The sequence below is a fragment of the Sturnira hondurensis genome, unplaced genomic scaffold, assembly GCF_014824575.4.
Source record: "Sturnira hondurensis isolate 20B ecotype Veracruz unplaced genomic scaffold, ASM1482457v3 Scaffold0019978, whole genome shotgun sequence".
Lineage (NCBI taxonomy): Eukaryota > Metazoa > Chordata > Mammalia > Chiroptera > Phyllostomidae > Sturnira > Sturnira hondurensis.
Window position 1 is genome coordinate 224,236 of NW_028092609.1, and position 22,789 is coordinate 247,024.

The window sequence follows — 22,789 nt, forward strand, 5'->3', positions numbered from 1 at the left end:
AACCACCTGTGACAGAGCCCTGTGGCCGGCTGGCCCCCGAGCACGGTGCTGGGGGCCCTCCTCAGAGCAGGGCCGCTGGTAGCCGTCCCTCTAAACCAAGGCCAGCCCACACACGCCGACAGATGCCCCTTCCAGCCACGCACAGGTGAGCCCAGACCAACGTGTGCCACACATAACCCGGCCACAGCAAGGCACGGGGTACTGCCGTCGTCCCACGCGCACCCTGGCCACCACTGCTCTGGTGTCTGTCCCTTCCCCCAGAGGGCCAGGATACATGGGGCCTCTTGGTCACAGCCTGCCCTCTGTGACAGGCTCTGACTCTCACAGTAACTCTTTCGAGACCGACCCACGCCACTGCCGGTGTTGGTGGTCCCTGCCTTCCCGCTGCTCGGGCGGGTCCCACTGCAGGCAAGCCCGCCCTGCGTTTCTCCTTCCTCCTGCCGAGGGCCGTGCAGGCTATCTCCAGTGTGGGGGTGGTTACAGACCCAGGAGCTACGGCACCCGCCTGCAGGGCCCCACGTGGGCGCATGTCTTCACTTCTCTCGGGTCAATGCCCAGGAGTGGGGTTGCTCGATGGGAAGGGCACATCTAACCTTGCAGGAAAGGACCTGTTCTCCACCGTGGCTGAGCCATTCTTTTCTATTTCTTTTTTTATCGAATTGATTGGGGCAGTGCTGGCTAGTGCAGTCACTTAGGTTTCAGCAGCTGTGCCCCGCGCATCCCCATCAGCAGTGTACGGGAGTTTCGGCTGCTCTGCCTTCCTGTGAGCACTTGGTATCGTCTGGTTAAAAAAACTGTTTAAGCAATATATTTTTTAGCGATTTTATTTATTTATTTATTTTCAGAGAGGTGAAGGGAGGGAGAGAGGGAGAGAAACATCAATATGTGGTTGCCTCTCGCACATTCCCTACTGGGGACCTGGCCTGCAACCCAAGCATGCGCCCTGGGCGGGAACTGAACTGGAGACCTTTTGGTTCTCAGGCCTGCATTTAGTCCACTGAGCCACACCAGTCAGTGCAGAAAAGAACTTTAAAAAAAAGTTAGTCATTCTGTTCAGTATGTAGCAACAGTTCATTGTAACTGAATTTGCACTTTCTCACTGTCCAGTGATACTGAACATCTTTTCTTGTTCCTATTTGCCATCTGTTTTTTTCGGTAGAATGTATTCTTTGTTACATACTTTTAAAACTGAGGCATAATGACCACAGGTCTTTAAAATGCAAGAAAATTAATTTTCAATATATGACAAATTGATCGTACTCTAAGGTCAGGACACATGGTAAGCTATATTTGCTTTATCGGTTTTGTAACTAAAAAGCTTCTCTCTTGCTTTTCAAAACACTACCCTGTTTTGAGCTGGCCACATGGCAGATAACGCAGAAATTGGAAATTAGCTTTCTTCCAGCCCGTCATCACTTGATTCATTCACAAAAGGCCAATTTTTTAACTAGGGCTGAAGCCGCCTGCGGCCCTAACTTCCTCTAAATTCAGGCACCCCCTCGGATATCAAGGTACTGAAGACACGCTCAACACATGTGAACCTGGGTGCAGGCCCACGGTGCTGTCCTCTCCCTCCGGGGACAGCCTGGCGGAGGGAGGGGTGGGGTGGGGGTCGGGGGCTGCACCAAAGTCAACATCCAAGCCGGGTTTTCAGGGACAAGCAGGAAGCTGGCCATGTGAATGCGGAGGTGAGGGGAGGATTCCAGGCAGAGGGAACAGTGTTACCAGAGGAAGATGTGACAGCATGGAGACCTAGGGGCACTGAGAGGTCCACCAGGGACGGAACACGGGACACAGAACTCGGAGGAACGAGGAGAGCCTTAGCTGGCGGTGGTGCAGGGGTGGGTGGGAGGTGGGTTGGTCAGCGAGCGGTCCCCAGGGTGGGGCCTTCATCCTGAGGGCGCTGTGCTCAGGGACTGCTGGGCTCCGGGAGGGTGAGGCTCCCGGAGGGAAGGCGTGACAGACAGCGGCTCTGGAGACTGGCCCTTGCAAGCTGCCGAGACCAACTCCCCACCCCGGGCTCCTGCTGGCTGCACCCCACGAGGGCCCATCTGCACACTGTCCCCATGCACGCAGTCACAACTCATCCCACTTGGCTGTCAGCTCCCCGCCATGCTGGACGGCGGCCGCCTGGCAGCAGGAGCCACACAGGGTCCGTCAGCAGCAGCAGCAGCATCACCATAGAGGACATCCACGCTCAGCTGCGCAGTGTCGACAGCTCTGCACATGTCACATCATCGAGGCCTGTCACAATCCTCGGCAGTGGGTCCTATTAGTGGTCCCACTTTACAGAAAAGGAAACCGAGGTCTGAAGACCCGAAGTCACCCGTGACCACGCAGGCAGAAGGAGGCAGAGCCCACCTGCGGAACCTTCCTCAGGCTGAGGAGAGCGTGCAGAGCCAAGACCTAGCAGGTTGGTGTCACATGACGTGTGTGCCTCCCACCAGCCGCACAGACGCAGAGCAGGCCCGAGGCCGAGGAGGTAAGGCAGTGTGCAGCCCCGCCCTTGACCCCACCATGTGCTTGTGTCAGGAACCCCAGACCTGAAAGCTACTAATGCGCTTGCCCAAAATGCCTTCATTTCCCCCTCAGAACGCTCATGCCCTCGAACCTGCCACCCGAAGGCCTTTGCACACTGCTCCCTCACGCCTGGGGTTGAAGTCCAGGGCGAGCCCACTGTGCCAAGCACACTGGACAGCGGCGAAGCCCTGTGGTGCCCTCACCCGGCCGCCCCATGGAGCCGGAGTCTCATTTCATCCAAAGCCGATGAAACACGTGAGAGGCTCCAGAACACTCTCCACCAGCCTGAAAGAGGGCAAAAGGGGACGCGCTGGGCTTCCTCAACTCCAGGCCACAGACAGCAGGGAGAGCGGCTGGTTAGGGTCCATCAGCCCCCAGCCCTCCCCGACAGGACCTCCTCTCCTCCTCCTCCTCGCACAGGGTGGGGGTCCGCAGAGCTCTGGCCCTGTACCTGTCAGGCCCCCGCATCCCCAGTCCCCGGACCAGAAGGCGCGGCGGAGCCGACACTGGGAGTACCCGGCGCGCTGGGAGTGGTGGGTTTGCAGGCCAGGGTCTCCCAGTCAGGCGCTCGGCCTGGCACGGCCATCACCTGACCAGACCTGGCCATTTCCTCATCTTGGCCACGCGGACACAAAGTGAAGGGGGAACGGGACCAGATGACTTCCCAGAGTCCCTCCTCATTCCAGGGTTTCTAACTGAACAGACTCGGCCAGGACACCAGCTGGCTGGTGACCTGCCGGAGCACTGCTCTCAATCTCTGAGGGCCTGGCAACACCCTCTTGCCACTCACAAATATGTAACCCACACCTACGGTGTGTCAAGGACACGCGAGGGACTAGGGACACAATGATGAACAAACTGTCGTGGTCGCTATGTTTGCGAGACTTGCGGTCAGATCAGTAACACAGTGACAGGCGGTGACAAGCTCTAGAAGGAACACTGGGTGGTGGGACTGCCGGGAGGAGGGGATGCTCAAGGCAAGAGTCAGAGGGACCTCCACGGGGAGACGCTTTCTGAAGGCCTGAGGCAGGACGTGGGGGCCGCAGAGGCGAGCTGCGCACGCGCCACGCCTCACGAGGCCCGGCAGGAGCGCTTCCCTCCCTGCCCCTCCGGCATGGACCGGGCATTGCACAGCAGGATGTGGGAGTGTTGCGGTTCAGAGGGCGAGGATGTGCCCTTGCTCTCCTCCACCCTGCAGGCCAGGCCCGGGGCAGGGGGGCGCTGCAGTTCTTCTAGACGCGCAGAGGGCGCTGGGAGCTGTGTGGCAGGCTGCAGAACCAGGGGCACTGAGGAGCTGCCGAGCGCTCTGAGGCCTGGGCAGCGAGGGGCACATGCCTTTTAGCAAGCTCCTCACCCAGCGAGCCCCTCGAGCTCCCCCCTCGGTGCGCCCTCGGACAGGAACTCCACGGACGACAAACGAGCAGCGGCTGACACACACTCCTGCCCGTCCGGCAAGACTCGTTCAGGGGCTGTTTAAGCGCACGCCAGCCTTGAAGCTGCTTCGCTTACACTCACCAGGATTTCGGTTAAAGCCAGGGGCTGAGTTAGTCTCTCCAAGTCTTCTGGGAGGGTCTGAGGACTGGACCTGGGGGTGCCACTGCCTCCCACCCGCCATCCCCACAGAGCACAGCGGAGGTCACATCCTGTGCACACGCTGCCACCAGGAGTCCCCATGGTGACAGCGTGGGGCTTCCCAGCTAAGGCACCTTTCCCACACCTCACCCCAACCCCTACTCCACACCGTCCTTTCCAAATAAGGGGTCACCAATGACTGCAGGGCTGCGAAATCTGACCTGTGCTTGAAACGCCAGGGAGCACCTCTGGAAAGCCCTCCGGCCTTGCTCTGCCCGCCCTCCCCCCCTTAGGGCTCCACTTCTCTCCCCTCTGTCTCCAACCTGCCTTCCCCTCCCCCTCCCTCTGGGCTCCCCACGCCCCCTGGACCACAGCCGGGACTAGCCCTAACCTCACGGANCCCCCCGTGCTCCCTGGACCACAGCCGGGACTAGCCCTAACCTCACGGAGCCCCCCCCCCTCAAACGGGGTAATGCTACTGGCCAGGCAGGACCCTGAGAGGGTGGACAGAGCGCCCTTGCTGGCCTGCTGCCCCTCCTGTTTGCGGACAGCCCCCAGGAGCCTGCTCTGTGTTCCGCCCTGGCCTGGCTCCAGGCCCAGCTCCTGGTTTTCTGTTCCCGCCCCCATCACTGAACTGCCGGCCCCACCCTCTATCCTGGGGATCTGCACCCACCCAGCAGGAGGGTGAGGAAAATGAGGCCATCACCCTGCAAGGCACCCTGTGCTGTTCGCCAGTTTTAAAGCATAAATCCCAAACTTCAACCATTTTAAAGACCAAATTGCATTATCAATATTTAATCACATGTTCAAAAAGACAAACTAAAAAGTGGATGCAAACAAACCCCAGAAACTCCAACCCTTAGGCCTAACCCCACAGGCAGAACACAGAGTGACGTACAGGAAGGATGTGTTTAACCAAGGCTGTACCAGAGCTGAGTTCCTCAGGGCTGTCACTTGGACACTGATAAAGGCCCGGTGACTGCCTGTGACTTGCTCATGGGTGCTGCATGGGGCCCACCTGCAGCCCTCGCTGTCGCACACGGGCGAATGGTGGCGCCAGGGTCTGCGCCCAGGCGCCCAGGGCTCGACTCCTCCACACCAAGGCGGAGGAGTGGGACATTCCAGCGCACGCAGGCATTGCAGAAACATGATCCTCTCCCCGCAGAGCTCCCGGGAGGCCGGGGGCAGGGGCGGGGGGGGGGGGACAGTTCTGGGAAGCAGGTGCCCTGGCCCACCTCTCGCTCCACCATCCATTGAAGCTGAGCAGTGTCAAGCCTCTGAGCAGGGCTTGGGCGCAGAGCAAGCGTGCAGTAAATGCTGGCTGCTAACACTGGTCCTTACTCCTAGACTTCCTGTTGCAGGTTAACATTCCTGCAGAAAGGGACCCAGACTGCAAGCACATGGCTTGCACGCATTCTGCTCGATGACTTATCGGGGTGCACACACCCACAGGCGGGACTTGACAGCGTCACCAGTCTCCTAGAGCGGCCCTGAAAGCTCCGGAAGGCAGCCCACTGCGGGGGGGGGGGGGGGGAGGGGNGGGGGCGGGGAGCTTCTGCATCCTCCCAGCATCTGGGACGTAAATGCACTGGGCCACGTAAAAGTCACTGTCTGCCCTACTCTGGCCACGTCCCCAAGGCCTGGAACGGGGCCTGGCATGGTGTAGGTGTGCTGTACACCTTCACCAAAGCCCTGGCGGGCGGTTCCGGGGCCAGGGGTGCCCACCAAAGGGTTGCAGGTTTGATTCCCGGTCAGGGCGCACACCTGGTTGTGGGTAACCCCGGGTGGGCACATATGGGAGGCAGCTGATTGATGTTTCTCTCTCACATCTTTGTTTCTCTCTCTCTCAAAAATCAATTAAAAGAAAACCCCTCAGGTGAGGATTAAACACACACACACACCTCCCCCCAAGTGATCTCTGCCCAGTATTGTGGTTATTTGTGTGCACATTTTAGCTGCAAACAGTTGTTTATACGCTTCTTCTGAGCGGGGCACGGTGTCACCAAGCATCACACCTCACCCTGTCCCTGGTCACTCTAGTGTCAGGCACTGTTGTGAGTTCCAGAGACCCAGAGGAGAATCCCGTCCTGTCCCCGGGAGTTCACAGCCCAGAGCAACAGGCCACGTGGGCGCCTGGGAAGGCTGCCTCAGCCTGCCAGGAGGGGTCAGGGAGGCCTGGGGGGCTCCCCGAGGAAAAGTGGAGGTCGGATAGGAAAGAACACCGTCCAAGTGCCCACCCTCCCAGGTGGGGAGGCCCCTCTCTGTGGATGGGAACTGGGGCTGGGGGACAGCAGCATGACTGTGGTCCAGGACAGAGGTCCTCAGGAAGGGCGAGGCCGCCCTGCGGCTCGCAACACATGCTCATGTCTTAGTCACACTGAATAATGTGGTTTTACTTTGAAGGTGACACAGAGCAAGGAGAGGATCCAGAAGCAGGGACTGGAAGCAGAGGACACTGTGGGCGGGCCCATAAGCTCCCAGAGGGGCCAGAAGACTTGTCAGAAGCAACTGACCCCCACCCCTCCAACCCCCGGATAGCCTACAGGCAGAATGTCAGGCTCCAACTTGCTGAAGGAGTCAGCACTTGGGGGGCATTCTCCATTTGGCTCCAACTTATCCAACCCTGCACAACTTCTCGCCTCTAAAATAGGCCCTTGGCTCCTACGAGGCCAAGGTCCTCGGGCCTCTGCAATGCCACACGCTCATCCCAGCTTCCAGACTTTGCCTGGAATGCCACCTGTCTCCCTGCTCTAAAGGCGAAGACCAGCCCTAGCCACCCCTATGCCTTTCCTGTGATGCCAGCCCCTTCTCGGAACCCATGGCACTGACAGGCAGGGCTGCGGCTTGGCTGGTGCCCTCGGCCTCTGTCCTCCACAGAGGCCGTCAGCCTCTCCCCTCCCAGCTGTGCTACAAGCACCTCACCGTGGGGATCAGACCCCTCCTCTCTGTCTAAATCCCTTAGTTCACAGAAAGTGCCCCCTCCAAACACCCACTAAATACCCCTATTTGATGTCCTGTCCCCATGGGTCACCTCTGCGCCCACAGACCGGCGCTCGTTCACTCGTTCGTCCAGCAGATGTTCAAACGCCCGGTGAGGGCCAATCCTGCTCTCGCTCCCCTCCCCCCGAGGAGCCCCACTTCCCCATGCACCCCAGCAAATGCTCCTGCACCTCATGACCACGCCCTAGCTCAGCCTCCTCTCTCGAGGAGCTTACCTCCAAAGGTCACAGTCACGGGCCCCTAGAGGGCAGGCCACGCCCCACCCCACACAGGCACACAGAAGACGTTCTGGGATGGCCCCTCCAGTTAGTACCTTGGTGAGAAGGAGTAAAATGAACACAGAAGACTTTCCCACCTCGAGACCAATGGCTTTCTTTAGATTTGCACCCTGCTGCAGGCCACACAGTTGAGAGATCGCCTTCTGAGGGAGAGAGGGAACTTGCAGGAAGACGCTCAGAGATGCGCAGCGGGCAGCAGCACGGAAGGCACTTGGAGCAGAGCCCAGCCGGCCAGGCCCGAGCTGTCGGCCGCCCCTGCACTCTGCACCTGCAGCACAGAGGAGGGAGACGGCGACGCTGCCACCCGACACACGCAAAGAGCAATCCCAGACACCCCGCCTAGAAAATAAGCCCATTTGCCTTCGCATTCTTCGGGCTAAAGCAGGTGTTCGCATCTACTGACAGTATCTCAGCTAAGAATTTAGCAGGGAGCCCAGGAGCTTAAATCACTGGCTTGTTAAAGCTACTTGATTTAATGCAGGCTGACGACAAACTCACACCAGCAGCTCTCACAGACGTTTTTCTTTACCAAGCAGCTGACAATTTCTATAATAGCATTCTATTTAGCAACTTCATTTTTCCAGAGCAGTTTCTGCCATCAACTGGGTAATGACAATGACGCTGAGAGACACAGCCTGCAGGAACAAGTATGTCGTGTGTGGGCTGGAACCCAAGTCTCCACAGCAGAGGGACAGGGCTCCCAGCCAGCACCAGTCCCAACACCCACACCACTGCGCATGATCGCATTCCCTTAACCCCCACAAATGCTAGGATGTGGGTGCCATCAGCACCCCCATTTTACAGACTGCAAAATTGAGGCAGAGAGAAATTAGTGACTTGCCCAAAGACACATACACACTTCGAAGCCAAGCCCAGGCCCCTGGCTCCAAAGCACAAGTCTGAACCTGCCCCACTGCCCCTGCTGGCCCAGCACTTGCAAGGCTGCCTATGTGCGCCATCCTGTCTGCACCAGCACCCAGCTCAAGGCAGCTATTAACTAACACCAGAGGGCAGTGTCACCAGCATTATAAAACAAGACAGTGGACTTGGCCAGGTAGCTCGGTTGGTTAGAACATCGTTCCAATACACCAAGGTTGTGGGTTTGAGCCCCAGTCAGGGCACATACAAGAATCAACCAATGAATGCATAATTAAGTGGAACAACAAACTGCTATCTGTCTACCTCTTTCTCTCTAAAATAAGTAAATTAATAAAAGAGAAAGTTGTCCACGACTCTAAAGGGCGCTGTCCGTGGTCTGGTTCCGTGTTGAGAAGAACGAGGAGCTGTGTTTCTGAAGGCCAGCCTCCCGGGAGCTCCCGGGCAGCCTCTGTGCCGCCGCCGTCACCGCACCGCCGGCTCCTGTGTGCTTCTCCTGCACAGCAGGGAAGCCGCAGCCCTCCTGGGGGCAGGCAGGGTGGACCTGGCCTGCCTGCCTGCGGGCCCCTGTGTGCGTGAGGGGTCAGCAGGGCAGCGCTGGATTCCAGGGCAGGCCCAGAGGCACCTCCCAACTGTGCCCTGCGACCCCTGTCTCTACACAGCCGCATGCAGTTTTACCCCCCGACCTTCCCTGGCCCAGAGTGAGTGGGCCTGACAATGCCAACAGGGACACACCCGTCACTGTCACTGCCCGTCGCTCTCGCTGCCTTCTACGACACATTACCTCAGACAACACGCCTCTCTGGCCCAGAGCTCAAACCAGGGAGGCTGCTACCAGCCGAGGGACAGGACAGAGGGCGCTTGTTCCCCCTGTGCTTTCCATCTGCTCCAATCCCACAGAAGCCAGCTCCCCTCGGGCAGGGACTCAGACGGTCTCATTTCTTGTGGGAGGCTCTTAGGGCCTAGCACACAGCAGGTGCTCAAGAAACATATACTTTTAATAAAATAGAGTATTTGGCTAAAAATCAGTGATGACCTTTCCGCCACTACACGGGAAGGAGAAGTGCCGAGGGAACTTCGAGCTCCTCACCCGTCCCTCCTCAACGGCCGCCTGCGACCGCCTGCGACCGCCTGCCATCACAGTGCGACGCTGGGTGGTGCTCCAAGTCAGACAGACCTGGGCGCCTAACTGCTCCGTGTGTATAAAGCTCCCCTGCGCTCATCCCGAGAAGCCCAGGGCTGCAGCCTCACGCCCTGTGTCAGGAAAATACGCAGGGGGGAGCCAACGTCTGCGCCCTCACTTCGTCCCGGCAGCCCCCCAAAGGCCAGTATCACCCCCTCTTTACAGACGAGAAGCCCAAGGCCCAGATGGGTCCAGCAGGGCACACAGCTGGCACGGGCACCTGGACCTTTCCGACTGCCAAGCCAGCGTTCTACCCGCCAAGCCCACGGCTGCTGGGAAAGGTACAGGGGTTTCGCTGTGAGAACAAAATGTGACCCAGCCAGCAGGAAAAGTGAGTGAGGCCCAGGAAGGGCGACTCCCCAACCACACAGTAATCTAATCAGGAAGGGAGTTCCCCGTGGACACGGAACTGCAGGAAGATGCTCCCAAAAACTCCAGGGCACTTGGATTAGCCCTCTGGCCACTGGCCTGTGTAACCGCCATCTGTTTTTCTACACAAAACCCAAAAGCAAAACTGCCTTTCAGGCCAAGCCTGGGGATTAGTGCACGCCCTCCAAGTCACACATGGCTGGACATGAGAAGGAAGACCAGCGAACACCCCAGCTGACGAGGCCTCTCGGACGCCCCGGAGCTCCCTCGGAGCTGCCGTCCAGCCCTGAGCCCACTCGCCTGCTGGTGTGGGGGCATGTTCCCCTCACCCCCCCGTCCACCCCCGCCCCCCAAAACACAGCCCTGGCAGGCATCGGCCTGATCTCTGTGTCATGGGGGAGGAAGCAAGGGCACTACCTCCCAGAAGCTGTCGCTGGACACTTCTACTCCAACGGAGTCATCGTAAGTGACAGACATCTCTCCGAAGGGCAAGGGAGCAGCAGGGATGCTTAAATTCAGATCAGCTGCAGACGCTCAAAATCCGTAGACAGACCTGTAAGAAGAACATACCATTGCGACTGTGAATTCCCAAGGTAAAAGAGCAACATGTTTCCAGTTCCAATTCCCATTTCCACCACTGCCGGCATACGAAGCCGTCTGAAACGTGTCCTTTAGCTGGGAGGAGGCCAGGACACCAGGGGCTCCGGGCACTGACCTATCTGTGTATGCTGCAGGCGTACACGGCACGCATTCCACATGAAGGAGCGCGTCTCCTCGACATCCTGCCGAAGAGCCCAGAGGGCTGGCTTTCTGAAGACCAGTCCGAGTCCCGAGGCCGACCGATTGATGCCCTGACTCCTCACCCTTGCTCGGCCCCTGGACACCGAGACGCAGACCCATGAGGAGAGCGTGCAAAGCAGGGCAGAGCTCTTGAACATGGGGTACCATGTCCTAGCCCGTCTTACCCATCCGGCGGGTCAAGGATCTGGGGTAAAATGCGAGGAGAAATAATGCCACTTTTCACACAACTCTCAAGTCTCCATGGGCATTCCGGCACATTCTGATTATGTTGGGCAGTGTCTCCCCCACACCCATGACTGACTCATGTCAGCCATGGACACCCCAAATTCAGACAGTTTCTTTCAACACCATCTGTGCTCTGTGCGGGTCGGCTGGGAAGAGAAAAGACCATTAGCTACACGGACCATTTCTGAGTGCGGACTCAAGCCTCAACCCCGCAGGGGTACAGGGGCAGGGATCCCCACGAGAGGGAGGAAGCTGAAGCAGGTTCAGAAGCCTGGCTACTGGGAGGGCGGGACCCGTCCACCATGGGTGGGACCCCACCCTCCTTTCCGTCGCCCTGGGCTCAGATCACACAGCCACAGGGACCACACTTCCTAACCACAAAGTCAGGAGTCCAAACCTCGGCTTAGTGATGGGAGGGTGGGCACGGTGAGTGACAGTGTCACGACTAAAAAGTGCATGGCCGTGTTCCCAGCCGTCTTCCTGAGGCTGGCACACCTCATCCGCACGACGCCCTGGGAGACAGTCTGGAACCGTAGTAAGGAATACAGGCTCCAGAGTCAGGCAGCCTGGGCTCTGCTCCCACATCCATTCCTCACTGGCTGGGTAGCAGTGGGCAAGCCACCTAACCTCTCTGTGCCTCCCTGGCTTCATCTGTTAGAGCCAACGAGGAAATCAGAACCTCCGTGAGGGTCAAACGAGGCAGGACATGCAGGGCTCAGAACAGCACACGGCCCTAGTAAGTCACGGACGCAGTAAGTGACAATGTAATTATGTGCAGATAGTAATTACTGGTACTGTCGTTACTTCGGTCTATACTTTAGAGCTGAGAAATCCGATGCTTGGAGAAGTTAAGAGATTTGCCCATGGTCGCCCAAGGAATGAATGATGGAGACCAGCACTGGACACCAACACTGCCTGTTTGCTAAGGGAACATCATACCAAGATGCTTTCCCCAAACTCTGTCAACTGAAATAAACCCGCAGTCCTATAACCTGAGATCTACTCGATGGTTCCCAGGGCTGTCTGCTGGGGCTTCCAAAGGCAAACCCAGCACTGTGTGGCCAACGTGTTCAAAGTGAAGCCCGGGTGACGGCGGTAACGCACGCCATCGACAGAACCAGGCCGAGTCACAGGGGCACCCCCCACGCACCCGTCCTGACGGCACACCGCCTAAAGCTCTGCTCCGCAGCCACAGGGGCAGCGTGTCGTTCCGACCCTGGGCAAGCCACTCTGGCCTGGGCCCTGGTGCCACCGGCACTTCACAGTGTCCCTTGCTCTGTGGAATCCTGTGCTCTGGGTCCCAGCCCTCCTCGGGGCACCCGCCACGGCGACAAGTCCTCTACCCAGCACAGGTGGTCTCAGCTCTGGCTCCTCAGGAGTATCTGGGCGTTTGGCTCAGGCAAGTCTCCAAGCGGCCCAGTCTGGCTGCTGGCCGGGCTGCTCAGCCAGCTCGAGGAAACAGGCAGGGCAGAGAGAGGCAGCCTGACCCCTGAAGAGCTCAGGCAGAGGAGTTCGTTTCTGCCCGGTTCAGCCACGGGTTAGACCCCATGGAAGGAAGGTTCTGCACAAGATTTATTCAGCATCTGCTAAGTGCCTGGAGCTACTAGGCTCAGGAGGAAAAAACATGGTCCGTTTCAAGGCAAAAGGGCCCGAATCACTAGGAGATGCCCTGCCAAGTAAGGAGACCAAGACACCCTGGAGCTGCAGAGGGCATCGGAGATGAGGTGGGCTCTGAGCTGACCCATGGAATAAGGGGAAGCAACTTTCCATGCCTGAGTCATCAGCAGCGCCCTGCCGGCTTCCCTCAGTCTGGGGCCCTGGTTCCCCCCACAGCAGGTGCTCAGTGACCGTGATGTTCCCCAGACCACAGCTGTGTGAGGGCCGCGCTGACCGCACCACACCCCGCACAGCCACGGCCCTGAGGTCAACGACCTGACTGCAGTCGGCTCGGGTTCCCTGGCACGTGCTGCTCAGAGTCCACTGCAGGCTGAACCAGCTTTCACCCCCACCTCTCCAAGGTCACATATGAAGGTCGCCACGAATCTTTTTCCTTGATTTCTTCCTTTCTTCTACCATCCTTAGCTTCAATTGTTCTTTCTCTAACTTCTGGAAATGAAAGCTTAGATCACTGATTTCCAGTCCTTCTTCTTTCTGACACAGGCAGCTGAAGCCCAAGTCTAGCTGTGTCCCGCAACCTCGCTCAGTTTCGCCTCAGGCCCACGAGGGGGGCGCTTTTGTTTCTCCTTTCACAGAGGAGACACTGAAGACCAAGTGACTTGCTTAAGTTAAATGGTGATAAATGACAAGATCAAGAATCAAAACCAGGTTCTGTGGTTCTAAAATTCAAGTTTTTCCTATCATACTACATTGCAGAGAATTAAAGAAGTGATAGGTATAATGAGTAAAATACTGTGAAAATATCGAGAAAGCAGAAATGAGTCCTTCCATGAACAGGGTGTGGACAAAGCTGGACAGAGGCGTGCACAGGAGAGAGGCTCTCTACCTGGCGGGGTGGGGGGGTCACGATGGGCCAAAGGGAGGCTGAGAAATCTCACCGGTCCCTGGAAACCCACAGACAGTGATTTTACCAAAGTAACAGAATCGGTTGCTGTCGGCCTCCAGGGCTCAAACTAAACGTGTGCGCCGCTGTGTGCACTCCGCTCACTCGCATGCAGCTGGGCTCGACCGGCACCACTGACCGGGCGGGGCAGGATGACCGGCACCATCCCTGGGCCCCATCCCTGGGCCGCAAGACCTCCTGCGTCGCACCAGCCACAGCTGGACTCAGAGACAAACAGTCAGGAAGGGGCTGGAAGGAAAGGGCCCATAAAACACCAGGTGACTCAGTGACACAGAGGAAGACCCGCCACCACCGGCTGCACTGGGTGAGCCTTGATTTTAAAAGACCTGTCTCGAGACCTGAGGCCGGGCTGGGAACACAGACAGACCGTGGGCGAGACCTCACGTTTTTTAAAAATGAAACTGAAAAACAGCTAAACTGGCCTAGATCAGTGGGAATCAGGAGAGGCCCAAATGCTAAATTTGTCAAAAGCAAACAGAAAAATTATTCTTTGCCCTTTTAATACTGCACATAAAGTGGAACTGGGTGAGGTGAAAGCAAAAATGCTTGACGACAATCAATAAAATTTCGGGGTGCCTGCTCTGCCTATTTACGTAAGGCAAGAAAAATAGCAATATCCAAAGTTAAAGAGCCTTAACACACCAAATTAGGGATTCTTTTTTTAAAAGTACGTGTGACCTACAAAACCAAGAACAGCCTGTTTTCCACAGAGAACGCCAAGAGTCTGGCGGTGGAAAGAAGGACGGGGAGGACGGTGGACTGTCCGTGGCCCCGTCACTGGACAACAGAAGGCATGACCCTCCCTCACAGCTGGTTCCCAGATGTCCCTCATCCCTGCCCTAAAGTGGGGGTGGGGGCACGCGGCCCCAGGCCAAGAGCTGCAGACAAGCACCACCAGGGTCGCAGGAGAGGGCAGAGGACACAGTCTGCCCTGCGGGAGTAAAGGCGCTTCCCCAGTGGCGGCCTGATGCCCAAACACACTGTTCTGGTGAATGGACACCGGAATGCACATGCACCCCCCCGCCCCGCCCCACCGTGGGAACCAGCTGCAGACCCGGCCACACCCAGGAGCCATGCTCAATCCCAGAGAAACCAAGGCCACCATGGAAGGAACTGAAAGAGCTACTCACTGGTACCACACAGGTATCCAACCACCACCTAAGGACTGAATGACACCCTGCCCCCCCAGAGGGCCACTTCGTGGCCGAAGTTGGCCAGGTTTCTGTCAAATCAAGAACATGCCTGCTTCACCCACACGTGGTGCTGCCACCCCACCTGGGAACCCAGGGCGAGATGGACAGACATCAAAGCAGCCCTCGTGCACCAAGCACCTCTTATCACCAACACGTGGTTGAGGCGAGCTTTCAGTATATTAGTTTTCTTCCTCAAAAGTCCTGTAAATAATGTATCATTGTCCCCATTTCATAGAGCGGCAACTGAGCACAATGATTCCAATCAAGGGCCCCGAAGCTCGTGAATGCTAGGTGGGGACTCGGCCCAGACCCCTGGCTCCGTGCTGCCCAACTGCAGCAGGATCCGGTGCCACGCCATCCCCAGGCCCAGGCCATGCCCCGCTTGGCTGGGAGGCTGTTCCCTCCGAGCAGGGGCGTGATTCTCAGGGCTGTCTCATCCGCTATCCAAACACCCCCTCAGGCCCTGGGCCTGCCAGGGAATATTACTCAGAATTCTTTTGCCCTGGCCGGTGTGGCTCACTTAGTCAGAGCACCACCCCGTAACCGAAAGGCTGCGGGTCCAACTGTGAGTCAGGGCACATACCTGGGCTGTGGCTCAACCCCTGGTCTGGGCGTGTGGAACCCCAGGTCCGGATGCTGATCCCCGGCCTAGGCAGGTACAGGAGGCTACCAATCGATGCTCCTTTCTCACATCCATGTTTCTCGGTCTCCCTTCCTTTCCCCTCTCCCTTCCTCTCTCCCTCTAAAAGTAATGACAAAAAATGCCCTCGTATGAGGATTTAAAAAAAAAGAACTTTTTTTTCATGCACACTTGAATCTGGTTTTAGCATCCACTGTGCTAAAGTTGGGGAAACTGAGGCTCCTGGATGCAACAAGAGAACTGCCAGGCCGGTTCCTGCAAAAGGGGCCTGGGCCTGCTTCCTTCACTCCGCGGGGCGGGGGGCACGCTCTGGACAAGCTGGTCTGCAGCGCCGCATGGCACTGCGTGTTTTGAGATGCAATTATCAACGCCAAACCCATAACTGTGTTTAATAATTAACAGGGTGCTTCTCCGAGGGGAGGGGAAGTTCCTGGGAAGACAGGGTGTCAGGGAGTAGGGAACAAGCTCCTCTCGGTCACCTGTCCAGGAGCCCTGTCCTCCTCTGTCGGGTGAGGTCATCACCGCCGGGGCAGGAAGAGGCTCGGGTGATAAGGATGTGAAAGAACTTTGGGAAATGCAAAGTGACAACAAGTGAGTCGGTGCTGCCCTTTTGCAGGCAGGGACAGTCTGGCACTTCTTCGGGCCGCTTCAGACCGTCCCCCACCCAGTAAGTGAGTGGCTGTTTCTTTCTGACGAAACTGAACCCTGATACTCATCTAAGATGCTGAATGAGTCTCATTAACTCTGAACACATGCTACACAGAAGTGAATGCTCCTGTCGGAGACTCTTTTTCTGCATCTGCTGGGGTCCCTGGGAGACCTTAAAGGCAGTTGCCTGAGAGACAGGGACGACGTGCTCCTGCCTGGAACCCTGTCTTCCCACCCGAGGGGCAGAAGCAGCAAGCTTGACCCTGGACAGCAAGGCAGTTATCAGTGTAGGGATGTACAAATCATCGCCCCCCGCCCCAACGTGTGCATGACGAACACAGTTGCAGTCCTCCACGTGTGTCCTCGCTCATAGTAGGCCCTGCATCGATGTTTGCTGAACACACATTCTAAGAGGCACTCGCCAAGACTCCAGGAATGCAGTGACTGTTGCTCCTGCCGTGTACAAACACCAGTCAGTCACAGCCACTCCCGAAGGACTCGCTGAGTCTAATGGAGGTCGCTGAGGGTGCCCTTGGCTCAGGCTGGGAATGGCATAACTCCCTGTGTGGCACCCGCCCCAGCCCAGCCTGATAACAAGTATCAGATAAACAAAAAGTACAAGTTATATAAGCACATCTAGCTCCCCCTTAATGCCCTCAATGCCCTTTGTTCCAGAAAAGAAAAAGAAAAAGAAAAAACAGAATAGTTCATTGGGCCAAAAGCTATTACTTAAAGCAAGGACATTCTGAGCTAAGTGACCGCATTGCCCGCGTCCCTGAGAGTTGGCCTGGCAAGGAGGGACAGCCCTTCTAGTCCCGTCACCACAGAAGGCAGCTCGGAAGGAAGGCATCCTCACGGCCGGCTCAGCACTGCCCTGCAGGCCTCGGAGAGAGCATGCTCCACCTAAGGTCTGTTTCTTCCAATTCATTGCTCAGGGTGGAAAATTCTACCCCCCCACTATTACTTTAAAAATAATTTTTTAACAACTTGAAAGGCTTACTTTTTTCAATTACAGTTGACAGTCGATTTTATGTTAGTTTCAGGTGTATGGCACAATGGTTAGACACCTACATGACGTATGAAGTGACCCCTCCATACCTCCAGTGCCCCCTGGTATCATACGCGGTTACGACGATACTGACTGTATTAGGGTGGGAACTCTTCGTTAATTGGAAAATGACTACAACTGCTCCAGAGTCACCGTCTGGCCCAGGGTGGGGGATGGTCAGTCCCTAGGTAAGGACATGTGTCCCCACTCCTTCTCCAAACACAGGCAGAGCATCTCCTGTGTGTCTCTAACAAGACAGACTGTCCCTGCCACCTGGGGCTGACATCCCAAAGGGGACTGAGGCACCATGTGGGGAGGGAGCACCCCTCAGACCCCAGGCGGATGGCAAGTGGGCCTGTCTGGCAGAGGGAGGGAGGGTGGCAGCGCTGGAGACCGCAAGGTGGGATGACCCAGCATCCCCCAGGAGCCAACCGTGACTCAGGCTCCTTCCCTGCTCTTTCCCTGCACTGCCAGACAGAGGGCTCCGGCCAAAGGTGCTTGTGGGAGGAGCCATCAAAACCAAGCACGTGCACACACCTCCAGCTACATCTGCCCTCGAGTGTCCTTGCAGGCCTTGAGATGTGTGGTCGGTTTCACAAAAGAAAACTCCTGTAGCCTCTGACCTGGGTATTTCTTCTGTAACTTTATCCTACAGATAAACCTACCCACAGGTCAAATGCAGGTATTCATGGTGGCAAGAAAACATACGCACTGAATACCACCCCACTGCCCATCGAGAATGAAAACTGCTGGCCCACCCGTGGAGGGGGGCCTGGCGGCCAGAGGAGGGGCGGACTGAGTACAGACATGAGGTGTTCCCACGCGTCGGGTGCAGACAGTGGGCTGTGGCACAGTGAGACAGTCTGACCCCACTGGGCACCCACGGGAAACAGCTGGGTGCCCAGGAAAGCTGCCAATGCACACAGAGTCCCAGTGTGGTCTCGGACTCCATCTGGGGCATGTGTGGGGGTGGGGAGGGGACTTAGGCATTTCACCCAGTAACTTTCTCAACTACTTGAAACCTGGACTCTTGGCACGTAATCATGTTGGACACAAAAACTAGTTGATAAAAAAACCCACTTGGTTCCATGAAGGGCCTGTGCTGGAATGAGGGAGGGGAGGGGAGGGGAGGGCCCCCCCCCACACCATGTGACCACACCATGGCTTCCAAAGGGGACTTCGGCCCACGTACACTTCGAGAACTGCCACCACAGAGCGCCACCAGCTCTGCTGGTGCCGTCAGAGTGCCGACCCTCCGTCACCTCTCCCCTGCGTGACCGAGTGTCTCTCCTGACAGCTGTCGCTGCTGCCACCGCCTTCGCTCTGTTCCCACACAGTGACCCTCTGAAAACCCAGCTCCAGCCACACTCGCTCGCCTGCTCCCCTAGACGGTCGTCCTCGCTCCCTGTGGTGCCTCAGGCCTGGGTCAGCCGGGCCTTCTGCAACCTGTCCCCCACCCCTCTCGGCAGGCCCAGGCCCTTCTCTGCCTTCTTCTCCTGTCCCCAGCATTCCGCCCTCCCCACAAGCTACACTGTTCACTCGCTCAAGCAGCCCACGGCCCACCCCCCACCCCTGCCTGGGACAGGAGCCCCGGGAGGGCGGGAGCTCTGTCTGCTGTGTTCAGGGCTGCAGTCCCCGCACCGGGTGTCAGACTGNCCCCTAGACGGTCATCCTCGCTCCCTGTGGTGCCTCAGGCCTGAGTCAGCCGGGCCTTCTGCAACCTGTCCCCCACCCCTCTCGGCAGGCCCAGGCCCTCTTCTGCCTTCTCCTCCTGTCCCCAGCATTCCGCCCTCCCCACAAGCTACACTGTTCACTCGCTCAAGCAGCCCACGGCCCACCCCCCACCCCTGCCTGGGACAGGAGCCCCGGGAGGGCGGGAGCTCTGTCTGCTGTGTTCAGGGCTGCAGTCCCCGCACCGGGTGTCAGACTGGGGGCAGTTGCTTGGTAAAAGTGGGGATGAATTCAGGATGAGAACGGCTGAACAACAGAAGTCCAGGTTACAGCGGTTGACCCAAGGCCCACCGGCGAAAGTCCCCGGGGCGCTCCTGGGACGTGGCTTTAACTCCAGTGTAGACTCTTCCACAGACACTGCTGCCCACTCTGAACTGACCCACACGCTGCTCAGAAACCACAGTGGCGGGCTCGGTTCCCAGCTGCCTCCCACCGGCCAGCCTCACAGGAGGCCCCTCTGCCGCCCAGCCTGACCATCACTGGGGACCAGGGGCTCCTGGGGCCTCTTCCCGTCTGTCCATCCGTCCGTCTGCACCCCGTGAGAAAGGACGAAAGGACAGGCCTCCTGCTTGTCTGCAGCCCTCCCTGCCTCCCACACGCAGGCGCTCAGGGAGTGAGGCCCGAGGCAATGCGCTGCTGTGCACCATTGGCAAAGAGGGACCCCTCTGTCATAGCGCCCGTGCCTGGCCCAGCCGCCCCGTCCCCAGGGACCTCATCTGGGAAAGTGCGCGCCCCTCAGAGGAGTGGCAGAGATCAGCGAGTCTGGTGACGTCCGAGCGAGTCTGGAGATGTCCGGAGGCCCTGTGGCGCTCTTGCTTCAGTGGTGACCGATCAACCGCTCGTGCTGCGAAGTGCTCTGTTTCCGGTTTTACCTTTTTTTCCTGAGGGGTGTCTCCTCGCGGGTTTTCTTTCCAGGGACAGTTTACACTCAGTAGCACTTTGCACTATTTCAGGTGCTCAGTTTGAAAGGCAGCCCCTGAGGAAAGCCCACGGAGGCCCACGGCGGGCTGGGGGGTCCCCCCCGCAGCTCCCACCAGGGCGGCCAGTGTGGGCCCAACACACTCAGGTGGTTCCAGGGACTGAAAAGACAGAGAGCTTGGGGTTGCCCCGGAAACCATGTCCTGAAAGGACAGTTTCGATGACTCCCAGCACAGAAGCCCCTGCCTGAGACTGAAGGGGCAGCTGGGGCGAGGGGAAGACTAGGAACTCTGCGAGGACACGGCTTCATCACTGGGAGCAGACACGGCTCGGACTCTCCAGCCTCACAGTGAGGGAGAGAAAGGGCGGGGGAAAGCGCATCTCGTTGTGTTCTAGTCAACAGTACTGAGCAAGGCTCTTCCTCTCGCGGGAAGAAGAAATTCTGTTGGGGAAGGTTAAAGGAAAACAAATCTTTCTGAACAGACCAACCTGGAGAAGCCATTCCATAGCATTAAACAAGGCAACATTTGGGCTCTGCACCACACCGCCTCCGAAGCGGGCGCGTTCGGGCTCAGGCGTGACACCAGCTTTGCTCCTTCAACCCGTGACAGCTTCAAGTCCAAATGTCGAATCTTTTGAGTCATACAGGGCTGTCGAACACCAAGAGGGCTCCCTCACGGCCGTCCTCCCTGCCACCAACCCGAGCCCTCTTGACTCAGCCGGTCCGCCCCGCCACCTCCAGGCATCTTCACTGCAGTCACAGCTGACAAGCCGTCCCACGGTCTGCTTTTTCCAACCGCATAAGCACTTCCCCCTTTGTCTGTCCGCCTTCCTGTCCCTCCTAATGGCTGTAAACCGTCACTGCTGTGCCAAGCTCTCACGGGCAGACCTCAGGGGCAGGGTCGCTCCCCGTCTTCCATCCCTGCACTTTGCTGGAGGCTCTGGAGCTCCTGCATTCCACTGACCGTCCGTGAGCCTCTCACACACAGTTAAAAAAAGCAAGATTTCAACCTCACACCCTCGATCTGCATTGAAGGGGCAGGTTCCACATCCATGAGAAAGGACGGGAACACGCCCTGGGAGGTGTGGGAGGAAAATGACCCCCAAACACACGGGCGGACAAATGCTGCTGCCTCTGGGGCCCTGTCTGTGTCCCACCAGGAACCAGAGACACTTCGGGAGGTGAAGAGCACCGGCCATGCTACACGTCCGCACCAGACGGGCAGAAAGGGGCGAGAACGCGGTGCTGTGGGAAGGAGCTTCCGGCTCACACGGCTCTGAGTCTCCTGTGGTGGGAGCAGGGATCAGGCAGGCTGTTTCTGTTCATTTCTAAGAACCTTCACATGAATAAAGATTTATAAATTTTTAAATGTGAAATTGCTCTCCCCCGGCCAGGTGGTTCAGTTGTCGGGAAATCTTCCAGTGCATGAAAAAGTTGCAGGTTTAATTCCTGGTCAGGGCCTATACCCAGGTGTGACCCTTGGTCCCGCGCACACAGGAGGCAACCAATTGATCGCCGTCTCTCCCACCCTCTTCTTCTCTTTCTAAAAATCAATAATAATAAAAAAACCTCGGATTAGAATTAAAAATTCCTTTAAATGTTTTCTTTAAGCTTTCAGAGTAAGTAGACTCTGAAAAGAGTTTGTAGCCCATCCAACCCGACACTGTCACCCTCCCAGGGATAGAGTCTGGTAGACCGATGTCCTTGAAACTTCCTGGGATGATGTGACTGGCTAAACTCAGTCAGTTCCCTCGAAGAGCGAAGACTGGCAGTAGTTCATCAGTCTGGCTTAGGGAATCACTAAGAATACCCTGCTGGGAATGAGAATTTTTAAAGGAAAATACAGCCGTTCACGTACCCCAAACAAGCAGAATCGGTAAAGCCACATTGAACAAACTTTAACTTCTGATGATTCAGAAGTCATTTTTTACTCTTACAAAGGGCTCTCAGGGCCAAAACTTGGAAGACTGGTCCCAAACTTGCCATTATACAGCAGCGGGGCCTCAGCATCTTCTCAGCATCCCGCTACCTCTACTTGAAAACGACAGTGAAGTTAGACAAACCCTGACTTCTCTGAGCCTAAAATGTCCTAAAAGAGCCTTCTACTGGCAAGAGACTATGGGGAACTTGAGTGGGTTAAAGCCAAGCAAGTCTAAGGGCTGCGCATGCGTGGTGACCTTCTGGGCTGCAGAGCAGTTTCCTCCCCAGTCAGACCCGAGCCTCACGGCCCCCCAGGGAGGACGCCCCCTCCGGGACCCCCGAGTCCTCACCTGAGCCCACTCTCAGAGGCTCACTGCGAGGCCAGCCCCGGTCCACGGAAGGCCATGTCTCCTGAGCACAACCCCTCATGGAAGTTGCGTCCAGTGTTGGTGACCGGGTGTGTCACCTGCAGTGCAAGTCCAGCACACACGGGTCTCAAGGCTTAAAGGGCAAGTCCAGCAGCCAGCAAGCACGTTTCACCAGACGAGCACGANCTGCAGAGCACTTTCCTCCCCAGTCAGACCCGAGCCTCACGGCCCCCCAGGGAGGACGCCCCCTCCGGGACCCCCGAGTCCTCGCCTGAGCCCACTCTCAGAGGCTCACTGCGAGGCCAGCCCCGGTCCACGGAAGGCCATGTCTCCTGAGCACAACCCCTCATGGAAGTTGCGTCCAGTGTTGGTGACCGGGTGTGTCACCTGCAGTGCAAGTCCAGCACACACGGGTCTCAAGGCTTAAAGGGCAAGTCCAGCAGCCAGCAAGCACGTTTCACCAGACGAGCACGAAGCAGCCTGACCGAAGCAATCGTGGCCTCATGTGCTGTGACAGGCGCTCTGGCCCCAGGTCCCCGGGCTTCCCACCCAAGACCCGTGTTCATGGCTGCTGGGAGGTCAGGCGTGAGGACAGCACAGGGGTTTGGTGAGCCGTAATGTCTCAGGTGGGAGGGCGGCACAGCGAATGTCCTACTCCTGCCTCCGAGACTGGGCAGGAGACATCACCTCTGAGCCCCACTGAGCACCCCCGCGGCCCTCTCAGGGCCATGTGTCCACCAGGATGCTGAGAAGCCCTGCAGTGGGATGTCCAGCAGAGGCAGGGACACCAAGCTGGATCTCGGGGAGCTGGTGGGAGTCAGGTGGGTGCGGAGGGGTTCGGGGCAGCCCAGAAAGAAGAGTCCTCGGGGTGGGGGGAGTGAGGAGTGGGAACGTGAGGTCAGAGAGGGGTGCAAGCC

General features: G+C 57.6%; 1 protein-coding gene across 5 annotated transcripts in view; it reads right to left on the bottom strand.

The window, feature by feature from the left end:
• PACSIN2 (protein kinase C and casein kinase substrate in neurons 2) overlaps positions 1–22,789 on the bottom strand; it is a 115,517-nt gene that overhangs the window by 17,991 nt on the left and 74,737 nt on the right. For all 5 annotated transcript variants that reach the window (XM_037028515.1, XM_037028518.1, XM_037028516.1 and 2 more), the window contains one exon: positions 10,216–10,351. In XM_037028515.1, the coding sequence (XP_036884410.1) occupies positions 10,216–10,275 (60 nt within the window). In that variant the 5' untranslated portion in view covers positions 10,276–10,351. The remainder of the gene's footprint in view (positions 1–10,215; positions 10,352–22,789) is intronic.